General features: G+C 41.4%; 1 protein-coding gene across 2 annotated transcripts; it reads right to left on the bottom strand.

Annotated features, from left to right (window-relative positions):
• Positions 1-684: 684 nt before the first annotated feature.
• On the bottom strand, positions 685-26716 carry LOC493382 (polr3e protein). 2 transcript variants are annotated; one of them, NM_001008019.1, is given in 17 exon segments: positions 685-1129; positions 2453-2517; positions 2941-3098; positions 5124-5183; positions 7004-7085; positions 10405-10525; positions 11249-11340; positions 11831-11875; positions 12548-12633; positions 13561-13680; positions 14027-14076; positions 14413-14520; positions 15727-15809; positions 19707-19822; positions 20286-20363; positions 20807-20857; positions 26532-26700. In NM_001008019.1, coding segments are annotated over 17 exon segments (1644 nt in total). In that variant the 5' UTR covers positions 26568-26700; the 3' UTR covers positions 685-836.
• Positions 26717-27574: the final 858 nt, after the last annotated feature.

Here is a 27574-nt window from a genome sequence, read left to right as displayed (position 1 = left end):
CCCCTTTGCAAAGATACATGGAAAAAGGCTTGGGAGCGGCAGAGGAAGTTAAGCACCCTCTGAGAGTATGTATGTAAGTGGTGTGCTGAAGATTTTTCTTTATGTTGATTGAACTCATAGTAAACCGCCAGTAATCCCTCAGGGTACCTAATAAATCTGCCCCTAAAACAGTGGTGTAATTAGAGGTTACCAAGCCCCACAGACATGGTGTATTAGTCAGTGACCCACTGGGCTCCCCATCCCTCCAGCCATTACAAGGTATGTTCCCTCTATAGTTAGGCCTCCTACATTTTTATTATAGTGTGTAAGCCAGGGGTGGCCAGACTTTTTTCAGTCACGATTGACCGGACCGACGTGGAATGCGGAAGTGCGGTGTGAATGCGTACGTACACATTCACGCAGCACTTCCACATCCCAGGCTTGACTGCTGTCTACCAGAAATTCACAGGGGATCGACTGGTGGACAGCGATTGACGTATTGGCCACCCCTGGTGTAAGCCAACATCACCAGTGCTGTTGCTCTTTGCAACCAATCAGCATTTGAATAGTCACCTACAACTTAGAAATCAAAAGCAGAGATCTATAGGCACCACCACCTGTGATGTTGGCTCACACACTATAATAAATATGCCCTGTACCATCCATTAGCACCCAGGTCGTTTAACAAACTGCTCAACACCAGAGTTCAAACAAATTGTTTTAATGACATTTGAACCAAACAGTAAACAATATTTAACAGGTCCATTAATTGCAACTTTTTGAATGAGGCTGGGTTATGAAGAGGGGAGGAACTAATAAAAAGATGAACTCATGAACTAGAATCCTGAGTGGATTACTCAATCCATCAATTCTTTTGTTACAAGATCTCCGTCACCTCTCGGGGTGTGACCAACCGACTCACGAGATCTCTCATCCGTATGAATATCACAGGCAGAGGTGTCCAAGGGTTCCTCGTCTCTCACTGGCTCTTCTTTGATATGAACGTCTGCCAGAACCGTTACGGTGGAAGAAGTTTGCTTGCTTTGCTCTTTCTTCTTCTGCAAGGTCCTCTCCAACTGAGCTTGGTTCTCTGTGGCCTTTGCTTTTGCAATGTTAACCAGCTGGTCCCCAGGTATCACTACAGGTGGAGCTGCAAATAAGAACAGTCTATATTATGACCTCTGACAAGGAAAGGAACATTGCTACAAAATATTCAAACTCTTCTTAGATGGGGGGAGGAGTTATATGTGTTTCAATCATTTCAATAATTCGGATTCGGCCGAATCCATGTTCCCGGCTGAACTGAATCCAAATGAGCATATGCTAATTAGGATTTGGAAGGGTTAGAACACAGAAGTGAAAAAATTCTCGCCATGCGCGCAGCAATTTTAAACCCTTCCGTATCCTAATCAGCAGATACTAATTAGGATTCGGGTTCGGTATTCGGCCGAATCCCTTCAGATGGATTGGGGGGGTTCGGCCGAACACAAAAAACTACATTTGGTGCATCCCTAATATATATATATTTATTAACTGTCCAACAAACTAATAATTGGATGAAAAGTAACAAAAGGAAAAAAAGGAATACTCTTTAAATGAGTATTTAAAGAAGAACTCATCCCCCATAAACAAAAGCCCTCCTTAAGCAGCCTCCATCTGCCCCAATGCCACACAGTCCATTACATTTAAAAGGGACCTCCATCCTCTTGTGTCTTTGACTCTTAACTTATTTTATTGCAACTGTATCTTGTATTTATTTGTATTTATTGTTATACTTTGTATTAATCTATTATTATCTTAATAACCCCCTGTTTGTATTAATGTATTCTACTGTACAGCGCGGCGTACATAAGTAGCGCTTTATAAATATTGTAAGCTTTACAGGGCAGGGACCTCCTTCCTACTGTGTCTCATACCACAGGGCACTTACTCCCTGTATTTATACTTATTTATTGTATTTATTATAACACTTGTCCTCCCTGTGTTTAATTCTGTATATTGTAAGATTGTACAGCACTGCGTACCCTTGTGGCGCTTTATAAATAAAGTTATACATACATTCATACATCCATACAAATAAAGATATACATACATACAAGTGTCACTATTTGTGAACCTGACGTAAATATGTATCACAGTGGAGTTCACAGGCGCCATCTTTATCTTCTGACTTCACCGACATGAACACTGAAGGAGCATGCACATTCAGAGTTAGCCATCTTCTGTCACCGACATGGAGCCTGCGGGAGCACTCGCAGTTGGAGCCAGACAGCAAAGTGACAGAAGGGGATCCAAAGGGAAGATGCAATCTGTGAACAACCCTGCGCAACCCTGACATTTTTATGTCAGGCTCACAAATATATTATGTAATAAGATGTGTGTGGAGGTGGGTCGATGGGGGCTTTTGTTTCTGGAAGATTGAGCTCTCCTTTAAGTGTAAGACATCTGGGGAAGGACATGAAAACATTGTTACCTGAGGACATGTCTTGTTTCCTGGATACCAGATCTTCATTTGAAATGTTAAATACCTTCTTTAAGCTGAAAAAATAAACAAGAACTGACTTAGCCTTTAAGGATATAAACACCTCCTTTTATACTGTATTATTCATAGTGTAAATACATTTTAATACCAGTTATTGGGTGATGCATATGGAGACCTTAACCTGCTGTATGCTATGGATATTGGCTACTACTAATAAAGTCCTGCTGTACAAATAGATAGCCAGGGACTGAATAAGTCTTTTTCAAGTCTTATAATGTAAATTTTTACCAGATCAATATTACAGTTTCTACATAAACAGGCCAGTTTTATCCTGCATTGTTACACAGGGTTGGTATATACTCTCAGTGAAACATGACTCAACAGTGCACTGCAGTGTAGCCAGCAGCAGCATATAATCTGACTGTGGAAGACAGAAGAAAAGTACATTACTGAGCTATATTATTGTTTAATTCAATTACTTAGATTCAATTCCTTTCCACAGCATGCTCTGCCTCTCAACCACATCTGGATGCTTTTTCACAAAGTCTTCATCATAAGGCAACATGAATTCCCAGCCTTTGTTGATCCGTGGAATAGACATATGATCCAAGAATTCTTTCACTTCTTCCTGGCAAAGCTGGTCAAAAGCAATAATATCATAATAGTAAATGCCCAACCTATTCCATAGCGCTCCACATTTAATTAAAAAAAACGCAATGGGCCATTATATATGGGAGCAATCTTTAGGTCAGGGGTCCCCAACCCTCACTCTCACTCGTGAGCCACAGTCAAATGTAAAAAGACTTGGAGAGCAACACAAGCATCATAAAAGTTCATGGGGGTGCCAAATAAAGGCTAAGATTGGCTATTAGGCAGCCTTTATGCACACTGTTTTATTTGGTAGTAAATCTTGTTTTTATTCAACCAAAACTTGCCACCAAGTCAGGAATTTAAAAATAACTACCTGGTTTGGGGACACTGAAAGCAACATCCCAGGTGTTGGGGAGCAACATGTTGCTCATAAACCACTGGTTGGGGGTCACTGCTTTAGGTTATGTACAAACAGTACATTTGCTATCACCCATAAATATTACTGATCAACTCCATGTGTGTCTATACCCATTCATACAGCTCTGTACTGGGGAGGTAAAGCCAGCAAGGCAGAAGAATCAGGCTGTCTCCAGTCTCCTGGAAGGAGCTAAGCACCATGGTTCTCTGGAGTGACAGGGAAAACATAATCTTGAACTATTTTGACTGTGTTCAATATTTATTTTCATTTGGGTAAGACATGCAGAGTAAAAGGGAATGTCTACTCTTGTATAATGCTTACCAGCACAGAAGTTTCACATTAAATAAATCATTAATTGTATGCTAATACAGAAACTAAAATAGACAGTCCTAAGCATGAATACATTTTAAAGCAAACATTTTCAGGATTTTGTCAATTTTTGTAACAAAGGAAAATTTTTCATGGGTGTTACATATATCTGCAAATTGACATGCCACGGCTGGGCAGCACAGAGCTGACAAGGGAAGCCATTTCAGTGATTAGAAAAAGCTGACAGAAATACATGCCTTCCACCTCCTACACATGGCATCAATGATGGCTCTACAGAGCAGGGGAGGGAGACAAAACAACCCTTATAATAACTTTTCAATGGTAAACTGAATAATGTTTTGGACATCACTTATGAGCTATTCAGAAGAATGGAAAGATGAAAGATTAGTAAAAAGAAAGCCAAAAGACTACTACTATCAGGAATTGAACCCTGGCTCTTTGAGTTACATGGGGTCAGTTGCCCTGATGTGCATCCAGCAACGCTACCTGCTTTCCTCTTGGTTCCACCCATCTTGTTGATTCCATGTGGTGCTAGTCTTGCAATTAGCAGCCTTTATAAGCCTGCTCCAGGCAACTCCCGGTGCTTGATCATTGTTGCTGTTGAGCCTGATCTAGCTACATCCTGATTCTGACATTTGGTGATTCCTGCGTTCCCTGTCTGTGCCCTGCCTGGTTTCTTGTATCCGTTCTCCTGTCCCCTCCTGGTACCCTGTCTTCTGTGGATCCCCCTGGTTTGACCATCGTCCTGTTTACTTGACTTTGTTTGCCTGCTGCCTGCCACTGACCATAGCCTGCCTTTTGGACCTTGCCAGTATTCTGCCAGCCCTGACCTACTTGCCTGTTGCTAGATTCTGTTTATCTTGCCTCATCACAGGCCTGTATATTTACTCTTATTTTTGTTCTGTTTTGTTTTGTTCTGTTTAGTTTTTAAATATCTTTGCTTCAACTAACTTGGCCTTGCTACTATCCAGCCATTAAAGGGTGTTTCTGGGGGTTACTCTGCACATAGGTTCCTACCTGCTGGTCACTCACCAGAGGCCAGTCCTGACAATTACATTGCATTACTGAAAACAGGATGTCTTTAAATGTAAAACAAAAGGGGACCACTAATCCACAGAAGCATAAAATGAAATATTACAATCATTACAATCCCCATTCTCCTTGTTCCATCCTGCCCTTAATACTTTACAAAATTAAAACTTGTTTATAATGCTAGTTTTGCCCTGAGCTCCCAGAATGCACTATAAAGAGACTACTGTGTAATGACAGCATGGTGTTTACAGGAGGAATTCTGACTAATCAAAAGCTTTCCTTTTTTCTTACTTTTGTCACCGATGCGATTTCTTTCCACACGACCCAGCGAGATTTTGTGAATCTCCACATCTGGAAAAATAAATGAACAGGACAGGTTACTAGGAGTTCAAAAGCGGCCACGGTATTACCACAGTAAAGCTACCAACTCAACTGCCATTAACAAGCATCAAGATCATAAAATGGCACCACTGGTCAGGTTTGACAGGAAGGACTTCTTTTACACTACTTTTTTGGGTGACACTGTTTTAGGAAAATTGACAGATCTATGAAAAAGATTACCTAGCAAAAGCATAAAAGCAGCAAAATACCAGGAAAATGGCACTAGGATCGGGTGGAAAACTGACTAGAACGTATTTAAAATTAAAGGGAAACTGTCCAAACAACTTTTTAAAAAGGAAACATAATTTCAAGCAACTTTGCAATATACATCAATTAAAAATGTGCAGCCCTTTCTTGATGCAATGTAATAATATGTTTTGGAACAGTTCCCTAAGCCTGACCCCCTGTTACCCTGCTGATCTGGCTAACTACTTTAAGAAAAAAAAGTAACAGTAGACTACTGTCCTCAGCCTGCCTCCTCCTAATCGCAGACAGATTATGGCACACACAGGCAGCATAGGGCAGGCAGAGTATGGCACACACAGGCAGCATAGGGCAGGCAGAGTGTGGCACACACAGGCAGGGTAGGGAAGGCAGAGTATGGCAGGTTTTTGCTGTGCTACTACCATTAATATGGGTATGGTCATGTGATAACATGGGTGTAGTTTAAAAAAGGGGAGTAGTCACAACTGGCTTGCATTATAGGCCCTGCATCACGTAGGCTGGAAAAATTCCAGCCCTCGGTACCACAGAAGTTGGACAGCACTGCACTAGATCATGTTTACAAAAAAAGAGACAAGAAATCCTGTGTTTTTTTTGATAGAGGATAGAGTGCAGCATTACTGTAAGTGATTATGGCTGTATTTACATAGACCTTTCTGATAAAGATTACTTAGTTTTTACCTTTCCTTCTCCTTTAACAAATTTTGTTTCAGAAGCTGGAGTTCCCCTTTAAAGGAAATTTAAGAAAAAAATATCTTCTACTAAACTGTTCACAGTTTAATTCTGCAAAAACTGAGCAGCAGTTTCCAAATTGGTGGATAATTTCTTATCTATGAGTCAATGTCTAATGAAAGGGAAAGCATTTCAGTTTGCCACACATCATCTAAATGTTGGTGTAATATAGAGCTAAAATGCCTATGAGATTATTTTAATGGGTTTTGTATGCTGCACAATTACACATTACTAGTTTTATCTTGAAAGCACAAATGTGTCCATTCTATGTAACATACTTGCACAGACAGGCCTTCATCATATCCATGATATATCCAAGCACTGACTCATGCAATCTGAATTTGTGATGCTCTGGTTACCTCTCTTTCATTATATATTATGCCTCTTAATAAAACCAAGTTTTCCAGGGCACCCTAAGCTATAAGTTCCCTACTGCTGTGAGCAAGAAATGGCAGTTTGCCTTAAAGGAGAAAGGTAAAAATCACTGGTGCCAAATGTTAAGCACCTGGTGCTCCTGTTAGGAGAAAAACTGAGAGCTGAGAGACAGCAATCCTCTTCCTTCTCTCTTCTGGATCCCAGGGCCCGCACAGTAGAGTGAAAAAGGCGGCTTTTTGTTGAAGTTCAGCTTTTCACTCTAAGGGGGGGGCTAATATTTGGCACCCCCCAGTGATTTTTAATTTTCCTTCTCCTTTTAAAGCTGAAGGCTGAGAGTTGTAGATATCGAGCACTAGCATGGATGCAAGCAAGCAGTTTAATTATTAAGAAGGACCCGTTACATGTACATGAGAACTCTATATTACATCTAGGTAAACGTAGTTAATGATTACGTTACTTACAACAAAGTCTCTCCCACGACAAAGCGCATCTGCTGACACCCCACTGTGAGGACTCAAGGACCCCTTTGGATAAACCACATCACTGTGTGATGGAAAAAAGGAGCAGATAGGAGACTCAGTGGTGATACAGACAAAGGGTAAAAAAGCAAAATAGTAACATTTATACAAACTGACATTGTCATGGCAAATACTAGAAGATGTCTGCATTTTTTAAAACATATTACATTTTGTACCAATGCATTCAGCCATAGCTAATGGCTAATTGCTTTTTACGTATCAGTGAGGGCCACAATCATCACAGTACGAATCAAGTGTTCACAGAAAAGAGTTTTGTAGAATCAGATCATGTAGACTCAAGGTCCCAAGCTGCAGGCATACATTCAGTTCTCTCAATAGTGCCCTTAAGTCTCCCCATATTTCTCCTGTTCAGATGATCAGAAGTCTCATAGTGAAAAAAAACACTGAGCTGTGTAAAGAAAGTTCCCATAATGCCTCACTCCTGCACCAAGACCAAGGCTGCTGTGCATGAGCAGTTTGTAAGACTATGAGGAACATTCCTGTTGATTGGCTCAGATCACATATTTCTAAATGGGGGAAAGAGTTCTTAGCATTCTTGAGGGAGGTGGAAACAGGAGGGGGAAGCAGGAGAGAGGATAGAGCTGTGCAGACTCTGGCACAGGAAAAAAAAGAGACAAGAAAGCGTTTCTGTGAGTGCTTATGGCTGTATTTACATAGACCTTTCTGATAAAGCTTACTTAGTTTTTACCTTTCCTTCTCCTTTAATAAAAATCTAAACTCCTTATTGTTTTTTTGGTGTATAGCTATATGGGCAACCGAATGTTCTAGCAGACAGGGTAAACACTATTCCTATCATTTAGGAAGTGGCTTAGTTGCTGCAATGCATGGAAAAAGATGATCATTGACAGCATATGGCTGCAAATAAATAGCATAGCGGAATACATGACAAGCCACTAAGGAGTTAATTAACAGGCTCCAATAAAAATGCAACAGTCTATTGTGAAAGCACTGTAAAACAGCATGTGCTATAAATAAAGGCGAAAGTCAAGGGAAAAACTGCTGAATGGAGAATTTTATATGCTGTATTAAGACTGGCAGAGATCATCATCAAGATGAAAATTTAAAACTTTATAAAGTATCAGAAAGGGATTGGCAGGCAGCTATGATTCTTTGGCCACCAACACATAAGTTGGCCTGGTGCACCCATGATAAAGTGTTTTATGTGGCCAGGGAGACAGACATTTGCCCAGACAGTGCAGACATTTATAGTTACATTTCTAAATGGGCTAATGCTGCTTATCCTTTATGGGTTTCATCCAACAACTAAAACACCACTGTATTTTTAGAATATTAGTAGTAGGGATCATTGCAGACGATCGGGGTATGTAGTCATTTTAAACACTCCTTTATTATGTAATTCTCACTAATATGCCCCAGTGGGAACACATACACAGGAATCAACATGTGTTGGATAAAGAACTCAGAAGGGCCATCGAAAATAGTGATCTAGAAACAGAGAGATATATCACACCCATAAGCAAAACATTTTATACATATGGGTAGGTTATAGCAGTAAGCAGTTAAGATGGCTTGCCCTGGAAGCACTTTCCCCACAAGATATTTTGATCAAGACTGAGTGAACTGAGAAACTGAATACACTGCCTTTTATGCAGCTTAATGAAGGAATTAAAGGGATCGTCATGATATTTACAGTGTAGTTTTTTATTGCTTAAGTACACTGTGTTCAGTGCAAATAATTCATTCTACCATTTCTACCATTGTTTTTTAACTGTAATATTGGTTTGCAGGTCATTGTGCCTTTTAGAAAGACCCAGCAATTCACAATGGAACTGCTTTCAGATAAGTTTCTCCTACTCAATGTAACTGGAGAAGTCATGGCCAAACTTGCATGTTTTACTATTGAGTGCTATTCTCATATCTACCACTAGTTGGGGCATGGGAGCATTTTTAGCAATACAGGTGTCAGGGAGCTGCTATCTTGCTACCTTCCCACTGTTCTGCTAATCGGCTGCTGGGGGGGAAGGGAGGGGGGTGATATCACACAAACATGCAGCACAGCAGTAAAGAGAGACTAAAGTTTATCAGAGCGCAGGACACGTGACTGAGGGTTCCTGGGAAACTAAGAATATGTCTAGCCCCACTTCAAATTTCAAAGTTTGTTCTTCTGATAATCAGATTACAATGCAGGGCTCTGCTGGATAAGCACTATTAACTGATGCATTTTGTAAAAAACAAAAAAAAAAATCAAAATTTGTTCCTTTAACAGAATCCTGTAACTGTGTTTTCTAGGCCTTTTTCGGCTGGGTTCGGATTCGGCCGAATTCAAGGTCCTGGCCGAACTGAATCCTAATTAGCATATGCTAAGGATTTGGAAGGGTTAATTGTCCGTGTAAAAATTTTCGCTGCGTGCTGGGCGACGTTAACCCCTTCCGGATCGTAATTAGCATATGCTAATTCAAATTTGGCCGAATCCCTTGGGATGGACTGTGGGGTTCGGCCAAACCCGACAAACTGGGTTCGTGTATCCCTAATTATATTGTACAATGTATGTTTAGTATATACAACTGTTTCTATTTCCAGGAATATGGATATGGGAAGCTACATGGGATAATACATGGACATGAAGTAGTTTATGGACTGCATTTATCAGTGTTTATAGAATGTTTATTTTGTTGACAGCATCTTGTATCCTTTCATGTTAGTTAAGTTATAAATGCTATATGATTGTTTGTTTTAATATATTGCACATAATATATATGGGAGGGTGGAGATTGTGCCCAGCCCATTAAATTCTGCACTCTTTATTCAGTTTGTAAGGGAACGTGTAAGGGAACGTGTAAGGGAAGTGAATTCTCCATAAAACTTTGCAGAGATCTCACTAAAAGAAAATGTACCACTGAGAACAGGTATTTGTTGCTTTATTAGGGTTGGTATTAAACTGCCACCTACTGGTCAGTCAGTATAAAACCACACCCGATTTAGAGAATCTTAAGGGGTAATGTAATAAAAAGTGCAATATTTACTACTGGCCTAGTAAACCAAAGTAACCAATCAGCAGATAGCATTTACAGGACAGCTTTTTTGTTTTACAAGACTACCAGATAGGCACAATTATTGTGGTTTAGGAACATACATACAGTGCACCTGCATGGACATGCTTTATAATTATATGTTGTACATTTCTTGATACTATACTATGATAAATAGTAAAGTGCTAAAGATACATTTTTGAAAATGGAAAGGGCCTTTTGACAGAATAAAGGATGAATGCAGTAAGGGCAAAGAATGGCAGCCTCAATGTTGAGGGTCAGGATAAATAACTTTTGTTGACTGAATCTGTCGCAAAAATAAAAAAACATTACCTCTTTACCACCCAGTTTCCCTGAACCAACATGGCCACTTGCTGTAACCATCGCAGAACATTAATGGATTCTGATCCAGCAGCCATCAGCCCCATGAGGTTTGCAAAGGGAATAACCTTAACTGCACAAACAGGAGAAAGGGGAAAAATAAAAGAAGTTATAGAAGTCCCAATACTCAAACTGTAAATCTATGGTATCCATCTATCACAGTAGGACTGAACACCAGGCGGACAGTATCTACAAGTAGCTCAAAACAGATGTTTAACATCTGAATTATACATTTTTTCATTGCTAAAAGGGCCAGTGAGTTCTACAGAACAGCTGTAATACAGCACTGGCAGTAGGCGACCCCACTGTTTCATCAAGCTTACCTGATCATAAAGCTAAACTTTTATTTGTCCTAAATGTTCTTTCTCATTTGTGTTCTCACAAAAGCTGTGACACCAATACACACAACAAATTGTGGAGCATACAGAGAGTCATGATTTTTGTTATTTAGAGGGAACTTAAAAGGAACATTGTTTGTCCACAAAAAATGTAATTTTTTTTTCATATTGCCTCTATTTTTCTTGATCTTCACCAGAAGACACACCCCCATATACTAGCAGTGAAAAGGCAGGCAATTTTGCAATCAGCATGGTGGCACCACCCCCCATCCTTCTCAAGAACAGGAAAGCTACCCCTATCTGCTACCTAAGGCACCTAAGAACAGTTCATATGGTAAATGGGGGCCCAAGCAAACCTGTTTAAGCTCACTCTTTTGAGGTGACTATCTCTGCTAATGCTGGCAAAGTTCCCATTAATTAGTCAATACAACTTCCCTAAGTTGATATTCCGAACGTACCATTTTTCATTAGTCCCTTTATCTGGTCACCCAATGATAAAGTTCTTAGTTGGGCCAGAGAGAGCACATTGCTTGGTGCTACAGGCTTCTTCCTTGTTAATAAAACACAGAAAAAGGTAAGATCAGTACTGACAGTTACTGGAAAATCAATATTATGTACTTTAAAGCAATATTCAACTGTCGAAAATGGCGTTTGTAGGCACATAAGAAAGGTTACAGCTGTAGCAAAAATAAAAAAATGCCCACACACAGTAAGCTGGAAAGGCATTTTACACTATTTTCTAAACCTACAAACTTCCCTTTCTAGTTCCAACACATGAAATCATAGGGAGCAAATAAGGCTTATAATTCCCTAGTCTGGCCCACACCCAACCCACACCTGCAATAGTCGGCCAAATTTGACCCTAAACCAGCCTTAACCATCCTGTAGGTTTGTGTCAAAATGCGCATACTAATGTGTAGCTTTCCTGTGGTTACCATTAGGCAAAATCTTTCCTTTGCCCAACGATGTGCAGAAAAAACGAACAGCCTTGCCCCATTGGCCTAAAAGTTGAATATAACAGGGAGAAAAGAAACACTTACTTTTCCTCTTCAACATTTGAAGGCATCAGCATTGACAGATAATCCCTGTGTAAGAAAATACAAAGATTTTTGCACAATGATATTATACACTACATACAAATTGTAACCTTACCACACATACTCCACACAGTGCAGTGTAATGTGCAAGTTAGGTGTGAATGGGGGAGAGTAAAATCTCTGTTGCACTGCAAGGACTGGAAAAAGCATGTATTTTCTTATTAATATGGGCTTAGAATTTGGACAGAATGTTGTACTTTTTAAACAGTTATTTTTGCATTTTCTTTTTACAAATTAAATATCTATGGCAAGGTGGAGGATAAGCATGACACAAATAAGGAATACTTCCATAACAGCCTGGCATTTGAATTTTCAGCAAACTGGCTTATTAGACCCAAGGCATTCTTTGCTATAGCTCTAATACTAGCTCATGTAGGTCAGAGCAACCACTCAATGTGAAATCCCTATTTGAAGAAGCTCTGACATTTTAAAAATATGTATATGTTGTATATATACAGGTACAGGTGTAGTGATCTAGACCAGGACTGGCATCTTTGTCCTCAGTAAACTATTAACTAGTTTATATAGCTAAGTAGCTTTCACAGTAATTGGTCAATTATATTTACTTTTACAATATCCTAGAGAGGCACACAATGTAAGAAGTTCTCAAATGTAATCACTATATGTGGTTTATACAACTCTTATCTATGTGAGCTTTACCTTGGGGATTTAGTGAGTTCCATATTGTCTGCCACGCTGGTATTCTGGCAAAGCAAATACTGACGCTCGTGTTCTGAGCGACTGTCCTGGAGGGGAAGAAATGAAGTACCATCACTGGCTTTTCTTTAATAGCATTCCAAGTGAATCTTTAGTATTAACTGATGAGGCTATTTCAATATAGGTAGCCTGGGCAAAGATGGAGGTCAATTCTGGCCCTAAGAATAGCCAACTGAAGGTCCATTCACTGACCGTGCAGGCAGCACAGCAGGGCCTACAGCAGCGGTGGATATGAAATCCTCTGATAAGGGACTGTACCTGTAGCTCTAGTATAGAAACTACAGTACAACTTGAAATGAGGATTGTCAATTTATGAAATAAAATTACAGAATTCGCAGAGATTTGGGGAGCTGAAATTTGTAATTCAGCAACAACTCAATCATAAGACAGGCAGTACCAGTTTATATTGCCAGCGCTTAGTTTGCCTTTAAAAATAATTATTGCAAAAAATGAGGAGTTAGTACCACACTTTGGCCAAAATATGTAAGCTCACGTGCCACGTCAAGGCCCCTCATTGTACGTGAGTCCTACACTACCTATTGACATTGAGTCTGTGATGCAATTAAAATAAAGGCAAACTAAGCGCTGGCAATTTTTCTTTCTCTTTGTATAAATAATGGCTTTTTATCGTTATTAGACCGAGCGCTGGCACAAGAGTCTTTCTAGCAGCTGGTCAACGCTACAACGTGGGTTAGACCGAGCGCTGGCGATTTCTTTCTGTGTTTTGAGTACCAGTTTATATGTTATGCAGTTCCAAGTTTGTTTTGCTGCAATATTAAAGAGAGATTTGGCTGCAAACACTGACAACAGTCTACTACATTTTCTCTCCAAAAGTTGTTTGCCTCAGGTCCTCCCCATAAAACAGTCAGTTATTACATTTAAGACCAACATTTTATTGATTTATTGCAGAACACTATATCCAGCCGTTTTATAGGTTCAGTTAATATCTGGTTTACCTTTACACCCGAATAGTGAAGATGGACCCAGTTTTCCTCAGCCTGCTTCTTTTGCAGGAATTCATAGGATTGGACTCTGCGCTGCTTGGCTTTTTCAGATTCTGGCCGGGAGAAACGCACCTATGGAAGGAGTTTTGATATCAGTCGCATATATATTGCAGTAACTTAACAGTAACATAGTAGTTGGGGAACAATTTTTTTTATAAGGGAAGCCTGCCCAGCTGCAAGCTGATCCAGAGGAAGGCAAAAATAATCCCATCTGAGCCTTTCCAATTCTTTCCTAACTCCAAGAGGGTAATTGGACTATTTGCTTCAGTTCTTAAAGTAATACTATCGCGATTTCACATGTGTGTGTGTATATATTTAAACAACTAAACAATACAGTATTTAATAATTTTCTATTACAAAGCCAATGGGAAAGATTAAGTTAATTTTTACATTTTTATGGCTCTGAATTTAGACTTACGTTCACTTGTTTTACGTCATCCTCAGCTTCATCCTGAGAGGGATCTCCACCTGCAGAATAATGTTTACAATTTGCCTTCAGTACCACTGTCTGACGAAAGGGTGATGACTAGAGAAAAAATATAGAATACAGCTCATATGCCCTATTGTGTGGCAATATATATGTGTTATGGGTAGCATTGCTGCCTTGTAGCACTAGGGTCTATGGACTGATTCCAGCTAGGGCACTATCTGCATGGGTTTTACTTGGTATAGGTACACAGCAGAGCATTTCCCATCATTTTTAATGGGACAAAATGGCAGTTAATAAGTACATTTTTAGTGTTGGAGTCTTTAACAACCAACCCGGCGAATCATTAGACACACAGAACGATAGAAGCACAATACCTTCGTTGGCAGCTTCTCTCTCTTTAAATTTAATGTCAGCTTTGTCCAAGTAAGTGAAGCTGGGACGCATTTGCAGAATTCCATGAAGAGGAGTCAAATGAATTTCACCTACAGGATAAGAATCATTGGTAAAAATAATTTTGAAGTGTACAGTGAGGAATATGAATGTGTAGTTTAAGGGGCGGTTCACCTTCATAAGTTACAAAACAATCAATCAATCACCTTTTCACTACATTAATTAATATAAACTAGTAACTAAAAACATTCTGGCCCAGCCTGTCAGGGGGTTAGAGTTAGCGGAGAAGGAACTAGTTTTCTGGTGTGCCCTGCCTCCTAGTGGTATCCATCATACCCCACAGTTTCTATGTACCCAAAGTTGATGAAAGTAAAAAAAAATATATGCTTTAAAATGGGGACGCCAGCCAAACACAACTTTGCAATATACATTAAAAATATGCAGCCTTTCATGATTTTTTATGTAATAATATGGTTTGAAACAATTACCTAACCCTGGCCCCCTGTTCTCCTGCTGATCTGGCCGACTGTTTTGTAGCCCCAAAAAAATGTAACAGTAGTCGACTGTCCTCAGCCTGCCTTCTGCCTGCATCCTCCAAATCCCACAATTCCCTGCCCGCGTGATGTCAATAAGGAAAGGGATATTACAGTGCAATGTATTGTGGGTTATTTAGTTCCTGCATGCTGTCATGTTTTAGTCCCTCCTTCCCTGCTAGGATTTAAAATGATGCAGAAAGAGACAAACTGTTTTGCAGCTGGATTTCAGTATATTAAAATGGTATTTGTTCATACTTTTGGTTCTGAAGCTAGAGTTCCATTTAATTAAGGGTAAAAGCACATGGAAAATCAAACCTGCCCAGATGTGGCCAATTTTAGGCCAGATGTCGGGTAGACCCGTCGGGGGTGCCCATACACGGCAGATAAGCTGCTGTATCAGTCTGAAGGACCTGAATTGGAAGCTGAAATCTGCCTGTGTGTGGCCACCTTTAGAAAACAAAAGCAAAGATCTGATACAAAAGCACAGTCCGTGGATGCTGCATGTGAACGTGGGTATTAGAGTTCACAATTAACACTAAATAACATGCTTCCAGTTCAAGTGAATGGAAAGTGTATGCAGGCAGAGAAGTGCATCTTGGTTGTCACAGTTCACACACCATAGGATTAAGCATTAAGTATTAAAAGTGAAAAGGGACCCTGCTTAAAAAATTACATCTGTGAGACTTGTGTGGAAAATAAACACTTTAATATATTTTCAGCAAAACAAAACTATGCATTTTGGTAATAAAATTGTGAACAAACCTTTCCGATATAAAGCTGCTGCATAGCGAGTGGTGTTACTCTCAGCTTGTATGGAGGAGAATGTCTGCTTATCCATTAGTTTCCTGAGAACACATTAATCTCTCCTTAGAGCATAGTAATACTGTACAAAATGCTACAGGGCTTACATATTCTGCTTTTTCAACACTGTTCTTTAAATGTTTTACAATCTTATATTATCATTTATCATCTTTACCATCATTTGTTAATGCTGCGCAATAGGGATCAGGCGTAAATGGTCTAAGCAATTAATTAATATATAGGTGTGACTAGAGAAGACTGAAGGACACTTTCCCAAGAGCTTGCACTCTAGATAAATAGAAAACATAATACTGCTATCCCTTACAGAGCTATCTATTTGTTGACATCCATCACAGAGAAATAGAATCTCTCTATATAATGCACTGCAAAAATCTAGGAAATTGGGAAAGACAGACGGGAACAGAGCAAACAGCATAAGTAAGAAAAGTAATAAAAAAAGAACCTAAATGACATGATAATTTATTCATTTATTTTCCCTTTAACTATAGGGCGACAGTTGCTAGTGTAAAGTTGCCCATATACAGAAAGATCTGGTATTTTGGCCACGTCAACGAATAAGTGGATCTATGTTTTTTACTAACCAGTGTGGTACCAATTCAGTCTGATATTGTTCAGCCCTAAGGCTTGCAACAACCTGACGATTCTGTTTCAGCCCACACATTTCTGCCTGTCAATATCAGACCATGTCCTGATAATTTTGGGTCTATATGTCATATATATATATATATATATATATCAATCCAAATGGTGTCCGCACTCCAAGGCTCAATATTCTGCGGGGTGCTTAGCCAAAATTATGTATGCATAGAAAATAATCATCTGTGGCCAGCACACCCTTCAATGTTTCATCAAAATTATATCTGCAATAAAAAATTTTTTGATGAAACATTGAAGGGTGTGCTGGCCACAGATGATATATTTTCTATATATATATATATATATAGCTCCACACAGGAGCTTTCGTTCCATTTTTTTTGATCCTGTGACTCCTTTGTGAAAATCCTGTGTGTGCCATCACTCCAGCCTGTATATATATATAGATATATATATGGCAACAAACATCTAGATCATACCTCCCAACATTTGAAAAGTATAAGTAGGGAGAAGAATATCTGCTGCGCGTAGCGCGGCAAAACTTTTTCAGGCCATGCCCACTTTGTGGCCACGCCCCCAAAACAGGCCCATTTTATACTATAGGCTGCTACCCACTGCAGCATCCTCCAGCTCCCTCCCAGCATCCTCCCCAGCATCCTCCAGTTCCCCCCTTAGCATCCTCCAGCTCCCTCCCAGCATCCTCCAGCTCCCCCTTAGCTTCCTACAGCTCCCACTTAACATCCTCCAGCTCCCCCTTAGCATCCTCCAGCTCCCTCCCAGCATCCTTCAGCTCCCCCTTAGCATCCTTCAGCTCCCTCCCAGCTCTCCCTTAGCTTCCTCCAGCTCCCCCTTAGCATCCTCCAGCTCCCTCCCAGCATCCTCCAGCTCCCCATGAGCATCCTCCAGCTCCCCCCAAGTATCCTCTAGCTCCCCCATAGCATCCTCTAGCTCCCCCATAGCATCCTCCAGCTCCCCCCTAGTATCCTCCAGCTCCCTCCCAGCGTCAGCCCCAGCATCCCCCAGCTCCCACTTAACTTCCTCCAGCTCCCTCCAGCGTCCTCCCCAAGATCCTTCAGCTCCCCCTTAGCATCCTCCAGCTCCCTCCCAGCTCTCCCTTAGCTTCCTCCAGCTCCCCCTTAGCATCCTCCAGCTCCCTCCCAGCATCCTCCAGCTCCCCCCAAGTATCCTCTAGGTCCCCCATAGCATCCTCCAGCTCCCCCCTAGTATCCTCCAGCTCCCTCCCAGCGTCAGCCCCAGCATCCCCCATAGCATCCTCCAGCTCCCCCCTAGTATCCTCCAGCTCCCTCCCAGCGTCAGCCCCAGCATCCCCCAGCTCCCACTTAACTTCCTCCAGCTCCCTCCAGCGTCCTCCCCAAGATCCTTCAGCTCCCCCGCAACGTCCTCCCCAGCGTCCCCCTGCTTCCTGCGGCTCCCCCTGCTCCCCCCACCAACCGCCTACTGTGTTCCCCCTGCGTCTTCTTCTCCCCGTGACTTCACACTCACGTCTCTCGGGAGCGCCGCTTATTCTGCACCGCATTCACCTAAATGAACTGAGTGGAAGAAGCGGCGCTCCCAAGAGACGTGGTGTGGCGTCACTGGTAGAAGAAGAGCCGGGGGACGCAGCCGAAGGAAGCGGAACATTTGAAGACAAATCCGGGACTGCGGGACAGGGTGAAAAAATCGGGACTGTCCCGCGTAAATCGGGACTGTTGGGAGGTATGCTCTAGATCATGAAGACTCCACTTTTACATACTGCAACAGACAGCATATGAGAATCCATATAAACCCAGATATACCAATTATTATTGTGAGTGGCATAATGTGAGGTAGCCAGGGGCCCCAGCAAAAACACTTTACACTTCATATTACTGGCCTGCATCCTCCTCAGCCTGCCCACAGTGAAAAGCACTGGAAGGTGTGGTGGGGCAGATGGTGGAGCACAGAATCCTTACCAGGACAAGGCCCTCTCTGCATAAGGAACCCCAATGGTTGTGGAGTCTACTGTATGGTAGTGTAACACTATTTTGGGCTGGATTGAGCCAAAACCAGGCTAGTAGTAGAGCATTGGTTACATGCGACTCTCATACATCAGGATGGGCCTCCGCTATATGGGAGAATTACTGGAGAATGTTGTAGAACTATACCTCCCACTGCCACTGTGTAGTGTATTAGATGTAAATGCGGATTTAAGAATAGATAATGGACACCAGGAGCTCTTGCAAAACAAAGGAACTGTTTATTTGTCCAAGACCAGATTGTAAATGCAGGGATATCAATACTCATTCATATGAGGTAACAGGTATTCAATAGCACAAATGATGTTAAAGCAAATCAAGCAGATGAAGTATGGTGCCTTCCGTTTATCCCTTCTCATAAAGAGGTATGGGTAGGATACGACTGCCAACAGAGTTGATAGGAGGCAGCTCACCGGTTAATCCCTTTTCTTGGTAGAGGTAAGGGCAGGGTTATTTGCTGGCCTATGTCCCTGGCACTTCTGTGTCCCTAAACTAAGGCAAGTAAGCCTGTTAGGAGACTACTCCTTTATTCTCTCTTCTGGATGGAGCAATTGAGCTGCTCTTTCTATATAAATCCTAACTGTGTAACTCTCCTAGAGAGTCCTATAATATAAATTAACCTGTTCTTACTTTACCTCGTTCACAGGGCCCTGTCCCCGACTTTAATTTGGATGAAATGGCTACTGGGGCCTGTGTCTGCACCCAGGCTCAATGGAGTGGTGCATCAGGTAGCAGACCGGCAGCCAAAGAGGAAGTCACACCCTCCTGCCAGACACTTTATCAGTCTGCAGGGGGCGTGTACAACCAGGCTAAACCTATAAGGGATAGCTTTACACTGTAACTGAAGTACAAGGGCTTCTGCCCAATAATAATAAAGATTTGAAGAGGTAGGGTGTAAAGCCATAGGGAGCTTAACCCTATGGGTCCCTACAGTAGTTATATTAATTATTGCTGCAACAAAAACTCTAGAAGTAAACAGGTAAAGCGCCTGAGGAGCATAAAAATCTTGTTGGTCCAGTAATTTTGGAGTGCCTAACAGCCTTTTATCTACCATCACACAAGCTTCTGCTGCACCTGTCTTCTCTCCTTTTAAAAACTGCATTTGACTTGATCATAGTGCACAATTTGCATATGTAAATTCAGTGTAAGACTTCATAAACATCTAATTGTGTAAAATTTGCATTGCTTATGATAAATTCTCCACAGTCTGCTCTAAGTAGCCAGTTTATGGTCTCCCCATTTTGTATTAATTCAGGGTTTAATAGCACCATTAAAGAATTGGTTTATAAGGCAAAAGCTATATATACATACGTTGAGTAGGTGCTTGTGTCATCATTAGATGCACCATCGACATTAAGAGCAATCTGCTCTCCTTTGCTGCAACAGTAATTTGGACTCTCTGTATTCATGGCAATTTCCATTTCCATCTAAAAAAGACAATTCTGAATGTAAACACCCACACCAGAAGAGAACCTTTATAAAACCAAGTGAAAAAACTATAAAAATGTGCACAAACACACATGGAAAAAGTTAGTTATATTTTATTAAAGAGATATTGACATGTTCAAATAAAAACTAATTTAAACTTGTAAGTATTAGTAGGAGTGTGAGCACACTTTTCCCCAATAGAAAAGTGGTCTCAAGTCACCCCAACACACTGACATGGCTGCACGTTCTGCTGGGCTGGGGCAGCACGGGGGAGCACATGTCTACAGACAGCAGTTTGTGGGCCCACTGATTCTTTTACAATGAGCACTGGATAACTTATAACAAATGGAGCAATGATGGCTAAAAAAAACCCTAATTAAGCCCTAATTTTAGCATGCACACTGCTGTAAATAGTACAAGTAAGGGCATACGAAACTGAAATATGAACTGCATGTACTGCACCTTCTGTTCCTTTGGTTTAATTCTTGTTGATACATGTGTGACATCATCATATGTCATTGATGCAGGGCGTATAGGGTACTGGAAAGAAAAATGCACAGTTGGACAATAGGAGGAGCGAGAACAAAAATTATTTATGGCCTTTAGATTTTCAACACAGTCTGGTCTATAGACATCTGTTTGCACAGCATAGCAAAACACATTTAGAGATATCAAAACCCTGCAGTCTGCCTCTGTATTACCACCCACGCCCTACAGACAGACACTTTTTGGGTAAAACGTTAATTCAGTTAGACAAGTAAAAAAGAGTTAGCTCAGGTGTAAGGATCTGTGATTTAGAAATATAAAAACCCTATGATTGTTATGGATTCAGTGCTTAATGTTCACATCATAAGTATACTTATTGTCTTCAATATAAGCACATTGCGAGAAAGCTCATCCTATGTACCCTGGCGTTACTACAAAATTAAAAATATGCATAAATATATAGATTATAGATGGCTGGAATTTGAATTAACACTTACCTGCAATAAATAAAGCTTTTCTGACAAGCTTTTAGCCAAGAACACGTCAATCTAGAAAAAGAAGAGAAACATTTAATGATGAAACAGAACTGATGACTGTACAGAACCATCCTTAATTCACAAAGTGTTAAAGTGTTATCATTGACTTGATTGGAACCTTCTGTAAGGTAGATGAAGTGGAAATATTACACAAAAATAGAATTTAAGGTTAATGTTTTCTCTTCGAATACATTTCAGCCATTGTAACAGTGCACAAAAACAGCGGTCTCCTATTCACTTGTATGGGAAATGTCTGACTGCACCAGTCATGCTGCTTTTCCTTAGATCAGGGGGCTCAAACTCAATTTACCTGGGGGCCGCAGGAGGCAAAGTCAGGATGAGGCTGGGCCGCATAAGGGATTTCACAAAAAATTGGCTTACAAGGGATAATACAAGGCACGGCGGGCGGGAGCTGCTGATTGCGGAAATGACGTTATGCCATCATAACAGTTATTATGGGAAGACGTCTTCCCATAATAACTGTTATGATGGCATAACGTCATTTCCGCAATCAGCAGCTCCCGCCCGCCGTGCCTTGCATTATCCCTTGAATCGCAATAAAAATTGCGATCCATTCATTGCTTTTGAGAAGGCGTTGGTGCAGGCCACAAAATATTGTACCGAGGGCCGCAAATGGCCCGCGGTCCGCGAGTTTGAGACCCCTGCCTTAGGTGCTCTCGCAAGTGTTTTTGGTAGGGATGCACCGAATCCAGGATTCGATTCGGTATTCAGATTTGGCTGAATCCTCGACCCTGACTGAACCAAATACAAAAAATAAGGATGTTGAAAATGTTAGCGTGCGCCAACATTTAACCCTTCCAAAACCAATCGGTATTCGGCAGAATCCAAAAAGCTGGTTTCGCTGCATCCCTAGTTTTTGGGCTTAAAAGCAACATTGATAGAACAGTCATGAGTAGCTCTGTTTTACTGGGTTGAATTTTTTAAAGGTGAATTTTAGTCCATGACCTATGCTTGGAATCAACTTTTGGAGCTGTTGCCACACATCTTGCCCCTTTTTACATATGGGCCCTCCATTTTCAGCAAAGCTATATTAGCAGGTAGGGAAGACATCAGAGCACATGCAATAGCTCAAATGGAGCTTTGATACAAGATACCTGATTAACAGGAAGCTTCTCACTGCTTACAGGTATACAGTAACCAGTTATCACACATGGACATATTACAGGTTGTTACAGAAGATTTTATTGCAATGATCATTTTATGTCCTCACAAACAGGCAGTGGCACCTTCAAGATAGAATCAGGGCAGTTCAGACACCAGAGGCTGCATCCTTAATGATGTATTAAACCCGGAGTTGAAGCCACAGCACTTCATAATATAAACTTTCAATAAGGTGCCTGACTAAGCATTAAATGAAGCCCTGTTCTTACAAGTGTTAGACTGACATGTATCCCACATCCTCATAAAGCACCAAGGAGCTTACACAATATAAGCACCAGGAGCTACAAACTAACAACAAACTTTAATTATAAAGCTGTTTTAAATATTGTTTCTACAGAAACTGGCTCTTCCTTAAAGGACAAGGAAAGGTTAAAGGAGACATATACAATAATTTTTCACTTTATCTTAAAAAGCAGCTAACACAGTAAAATTGAATACAATAAAGTTTATTTTCTACCTACTCTTCAAGAAGGCTGTTAAATCCCTGCTGAAACGCTGAAGCCCCTCCCATCCACAGGGCTTCCTGCCAGAAGAAAGTCTCTGTCTTCAGCGAGGGCCGCCGGCCCTAACTTCTTTCCTACTGACACGCTGCAGCCAGTGAGAGAGGAGTGGGCGTGAGACGTGGGCGGGGACTTTGGTGACGTCATTTCCCCGCCCACGTCAGTCACGCTGGGGTCCTGCTCTCTTGTGCTGCTCCCCCCGCCCAGCCCTCCTGAAAAGCTGTTCAATTCGCTGGCAGGGTCTGTAAGCATCTTGAATCTCTTTATTGAAATATAATATTTTGCCAAATAAAAAAAAACGTTTTTCATACTAAAGGAGTCAAATCTGTTTATTCTATTGACTGTACCTAATGAAAAGAAATGTGTTTTTTTTTACATGCAACTCCCTGCAACAACTCCCTGCAACTTTTACTTTGACACCTAAACTGGGTTTTTTTTTGGTATTTTCTCCTGCAACAACTCCCTGCAACTTGTACTTTGACACCTAAACTGGCTTTTTTTTTTTGGTATTTTCTCCTGCAACAACTCCCTGCAACTTGTACTTTGACACCTAAACTGGCTTTTTTTTGGTATTTTCTCCTGCAACAACTCCTTGCAACTTGTACTTTGACACCTAAACGGGCTTTTTTTTGGTATTTTCTCCTGCAACAACTCCTTGCAACTTGTACTTTGACACCTAAACTGGCTTTTTTTTGGTATTTTCTCCTGCAACAACTCCTTGCAACTTGTACTTTGACACCTAAACTGGCTTTTTTTTGGGTATTTTCTCCTGCAACAACTCCCTGCAACTTTGACACCTAAACTGGGGGTTTTTTTTGTATTTTCTCCTGCAACAACTCCCTGCAACTTGTACTTTGATACCTAAACTGGCTTTTTTTGGTATTTTCTCCTGCAACAACTCCTTGCAACTTGTACTTTGACACCTAAACTGGCTTTTTTTTGGTATTTTCTCCTACAACAACTCCTGCAACTTTGACACCTAAACTGGGTTTTTTTTTTGTATTTCTCCTGCAACAACTCCCTGCAACTTGTACTTTGACACCTAAACTGGCTTTTTTTGGTATTTTCACCTGCAACAACTCCCTGCAACTTGTACTTTGACACCTAAACTGGCTTTTTTTGGTATTTTCTCCTGCAACAACTCCCTGCAACTTGTACTTTGACACCTAAACTGGCTTTTTTTTTGTATTTTCTCCTGCAACAACTCCCTGCAACTTGTACTTTGACACCTAAACTGGCTTTTTTGCATTTTCCCCTGCAACAACTCCCTGCAACTTGTACTTTGACACCTAAACTGGCTTTTTTGCATTTTCTCCTGCAACAACTCCCTGCAACTTGTACTTTGACACCTAAACTGGCTTTTTTGCATTTTCTCCTGCAACAACTCCCTGCAACTTGTACTTTGACACTTAAACTGGCTTTTTTTTGGTATTTTCTCCTGCAACAACTCCCTGCAACTTGTACTTTGACACCTAAACTGGCTTCTTTGCATTTTCTCCTGCAACAACTCCCTGCAACTTGTACTTTGACACTTAAACTGGCTTTTTTTTGGTATTTTCTCCTGCAACAACTCCCTGCAACTTGTTCTTTGACACCTAAACTGGCTTTTTTTTGGTATTTTCTCCTGCAACAACTCCCTGCAACTTGTTCTTTGACACCTAAACTGGCTTTTTTTTGCATTTTCTCCTGCAACAACTCCCTGCAACTTGTACTTTGACACCTAAACTGGCTTTTTTGCATTTTCTCCTGCAACAACTCCCTGCAACTTGTACTTTGACACTTAAACTGGCTTTTTTTTGGTATTTTCTCCTGCAACAACTCCCTGCAACTTGTACTTTGACACCTAAACTGGCTTTTTTGCATTTTCTCCTGCAACAACTCCCTGCAACTTGTACTTTGACACTTAAACTGGCTTTTTTTTGGTATTTTCTCCTGCAACAACTCCCTGCAACTTGTTCTTTGACACCTAAACTGGCTTTTTTTTTGCATTTTCTCCTGCAACAACTCCCTGCAACTTGTACATTGACACCTAAACTGGCTTTTTTGCATTTTCTCCTGCAACAACTCCCTGCAACTTGTACTTTGACACTTAAACTGGCTTTTTTTTGGTATTTTCTCCTGCAACAACTCCCTGCAACTGTACTTTGACACCTAAACTGGCTTTTTTTGCATTTTCTCCTGCAACAACTCCCTGCAACTTGTACTTTGACACTTAAACTGGCTTTTTTTTGGTATTTTCTCCTGCAACAACTCCCTGCAACTTGTACTTTGACACCTAAACTGGCTTTTTTTTGCATTTTCTCCTGCAACAACTCCCTGCAACTTGTACTTTGACACCTAAACTGGCTTTTTTGGTATTTTCTCCTGCAACAACTCCCTGCAACTTGTACTTTGACACCTAAACTGGCTTTTTTTTGGTATTTTCTCCTGCAACAACTCCCTGCAACTTGTACTTTGACACCTAAACTGGCTTTTTTTTGTATTTTCTCCTGCAACAACTCCCTGCAACTTGTACTTTGACACCTAAACTGGCTTTTTTTTGGTATTTTCTCCTGCAACAACTCCCTGCAACTTGTTCTTTGACACCTAAACTGGCTTTTTTTTGCATTTTCTCCTGTAACAACTCCTTGCAACTTGTACTTTGACACCTAAACTGGCTTTTTTTTGCATTTTCTCCTGCAACAACTCCCTGCAACTTGTACTTTGACACCTAAACTGGCTTTTTTTGCATTTTCTCCTGCAACAACTCCCTGCAACTTGTACTTTGACACCTAAACTGGCTTTTTTTTGCATTTTCTCCTGCAACAACTCCCTGCAACTTGTACTTTGACACCTAAACTGGCTTTTTTTTGCATTTTCTCCTGCAACAACTCCCTGCAACTTGTAAAGATCAGGCAGCAGCACAGGACAGCTATGTGCAGACTGGTAACAGATACAGGCAGGGGGGTGGGAAGGGTTTTCCCTGCTACAGCAGAGTTCAACCTGTCAGTCAGTGCTGTGACCATTTCCTGTGGGAGAATGAAGAGACACTCCCGCCTCTCATTTCAGTTTAGCTTCAGAGGAGTGAAGATCTCTCTGCAGCTCTGATATAAAAACGATTTTAGCAGGTAAAATGCATTCAAATCGTTTTTTTTCTGCAAGATTACATAGATTGAAGAAAGATGAATCATATAACTGAATATGAAGGTGATATGAAATGTCTCCTTTAATATAAATTAAAAGTAATTCTAAAGGCATTCTCTTTAAGTACTTACTGCATATCTAAATTCCCAGATCCCTGCTTGCTTCTCTGAGATATGGTGCTGGCAGCCTACAGCAGTGTGAAGCCTACAGTGACATCACTGAAATCTCTCTCCCCTTCCTGTAGGTGCCAGCGGCAGCCTTCCTATTGTCTGAGCATGTGTGTAACTTGATCCTGTCTCCTGTTCTGAGCTACACATGCCCACCAACCAATCAGAAGCGGATCTGGCAGAGGGGAGGGGGGGAGGGAATGAAACACACGTACAGTATGAAGCAAGGAGGGAAAGGAAGGGAGAATACCTTTTTAGAGATGGCTGCCTGTTCTAGAAACTGTGAAGTAAGTGTGACTGAGTAAATATTTGATTAGGTGAGCCAAAAGTGTGGCGTTTTTACTAAACAATAGGAGGACTATTGGGCAGTATGCTTTTTCCATTTTGACTTGCATTCTCCTTTAAGTGGGCAGTATACCTCCCTTTTGATGTGAGTTCAGTGAATAGGGCTTGTGCTCTATACTTTTTCCTATGGTTTTTATCTATGGTTGTTAGAAGTTTTTATTTTATGATTAATGAAAAAAGTATGTCCAGCACCAGGCCTGTTCACTGACTCATGTTGAACAAGTGGGGTATACCACCATACCACCTACTCTGCAGGATGGTTCTGTCCCCACTCAGCATGAGCACGGTGAATTATACAATTCGGTGGGCTGGGCTCAATTTACCAAATGGTAAACTTCCATTTCACTAAGGTCTATGGCTGAGACTTACCTCTTGTACAACTGGATCGTCATCTTCACTTTCCATACTGTCACTGTGCCAAAATGGTAGGGCCTAGAACAGGCAGGTTTGATGTTTTCCTCAGACCCTGCAAACTCCTGCAGTTGTTCCCTGTAGGGGTGCAAGCACTGAGCCTGTGTCTGGCTGTTGTGAGCTGCTGCCTAGCAACCAACTGAACAGCATGCTCAGGGCGGCAGGAAGTTGCATAGCAGGCCTGGGAGTGGCCTAAAGGGAAAGGAAGCTGGAAAGCCTGGCAGAGGAAGATAGGAGGAGGAGAAAGAAAGCTGCAGGTGGGCTCAGAGAGCTCAGCAGTACAAGAAGAAGCTGTCCCTTGGAACAGGCTGGTACAGGGAAGGCAGATCCTGTACCTGGAGAGACAGAGATCCTGTGAGGAGTCCTGACTGGAGGAACAAACACCTGCAGGGGGATCCCATCTGAGTAGCTAAAGGGGCTAGCAGTCGCACTGCATGGCTGTAGGTGCTGGACTCGCCTGAAAGTTCTGTGTGGCAGTAATGAAGGAGCGCTGGAAGATTTACAGTATATAGACTGTTTCCTTTGGACTGAGCTAAAGGACTTTACACAGTTAGTGAGACAGCTTGCGCTGGCAGAGGTAGTTAGTAAGGCCCTTATTGCCACTTTGTTAGGAGCATTATCTGTATTAGTTTCCCTTTTACTTCAAATAAAAGTTTATTCGTTTATCAAGTCCTGTGTGTGCATTATCATTGTTCCTACTGGGGCCACCCGTAGGTGCACTCCCGGATCCCACTAGGTGGAGGCACTGCGCTAATTAGTACTAGGTACCCAGTCACTCCCAATACCACTGCGGAGTGATTCAGGTTTGTCCCGTGCCCAGGGCCGCCATCAGAAATCATGGGGCCCCTCACAATAAAGTTTTCTGGCCCCCCCTCCTCCCACACCCCCAATGGCCCCTCCCCCAGTGACCCCTCCCATCAATACAAAGGACATAAAACTTTGGTAGCCTAAATCATTGCTAGCCAGCCCAGGGCCCCCTAAAACTTTGGTAGCCAGGGCCC

This window comes from Xenopus tropicalis, chromosome 9 (genome assembly GCF_000004195.4).
Source record: "Xenopus tropicalis strain Nigerian chromosome 9, UCB_Xtro_10.0, whole genome shotgun sequence".
NCBI classification, from domain to species: Eukaryota; Metazoa; Chordata; class Amphibia; order Anura; family Pipidae; genus Xenopus; species Xenopus tropicalis.
This window is presented reverse-complemented; position numbering and strand designations above follow the sequence as displayed.

Coding starts and splice junctions, on each gene's coding strand:
- LOC493382 (XM_031892610.1), bottom strand. CDS start 26,567: ATGGAAAGTGAAGATGACGATCCAGTTGTACAAGAG. Junction 19,823..20,806: donor AAAAGCTTTATTTATTGCAG/GTAAGTGTTAAT, acceptor TGTCTTTTTTAG/ATGGAAATGGAAATTGCCAT. Junction 2,518..2,940: donor TGGAAAGGAATTGAATCTAA/GTAATTGAATTA, acceptor TTATTTTTTCAG/CTTAAAGAAGGTATTTAACA.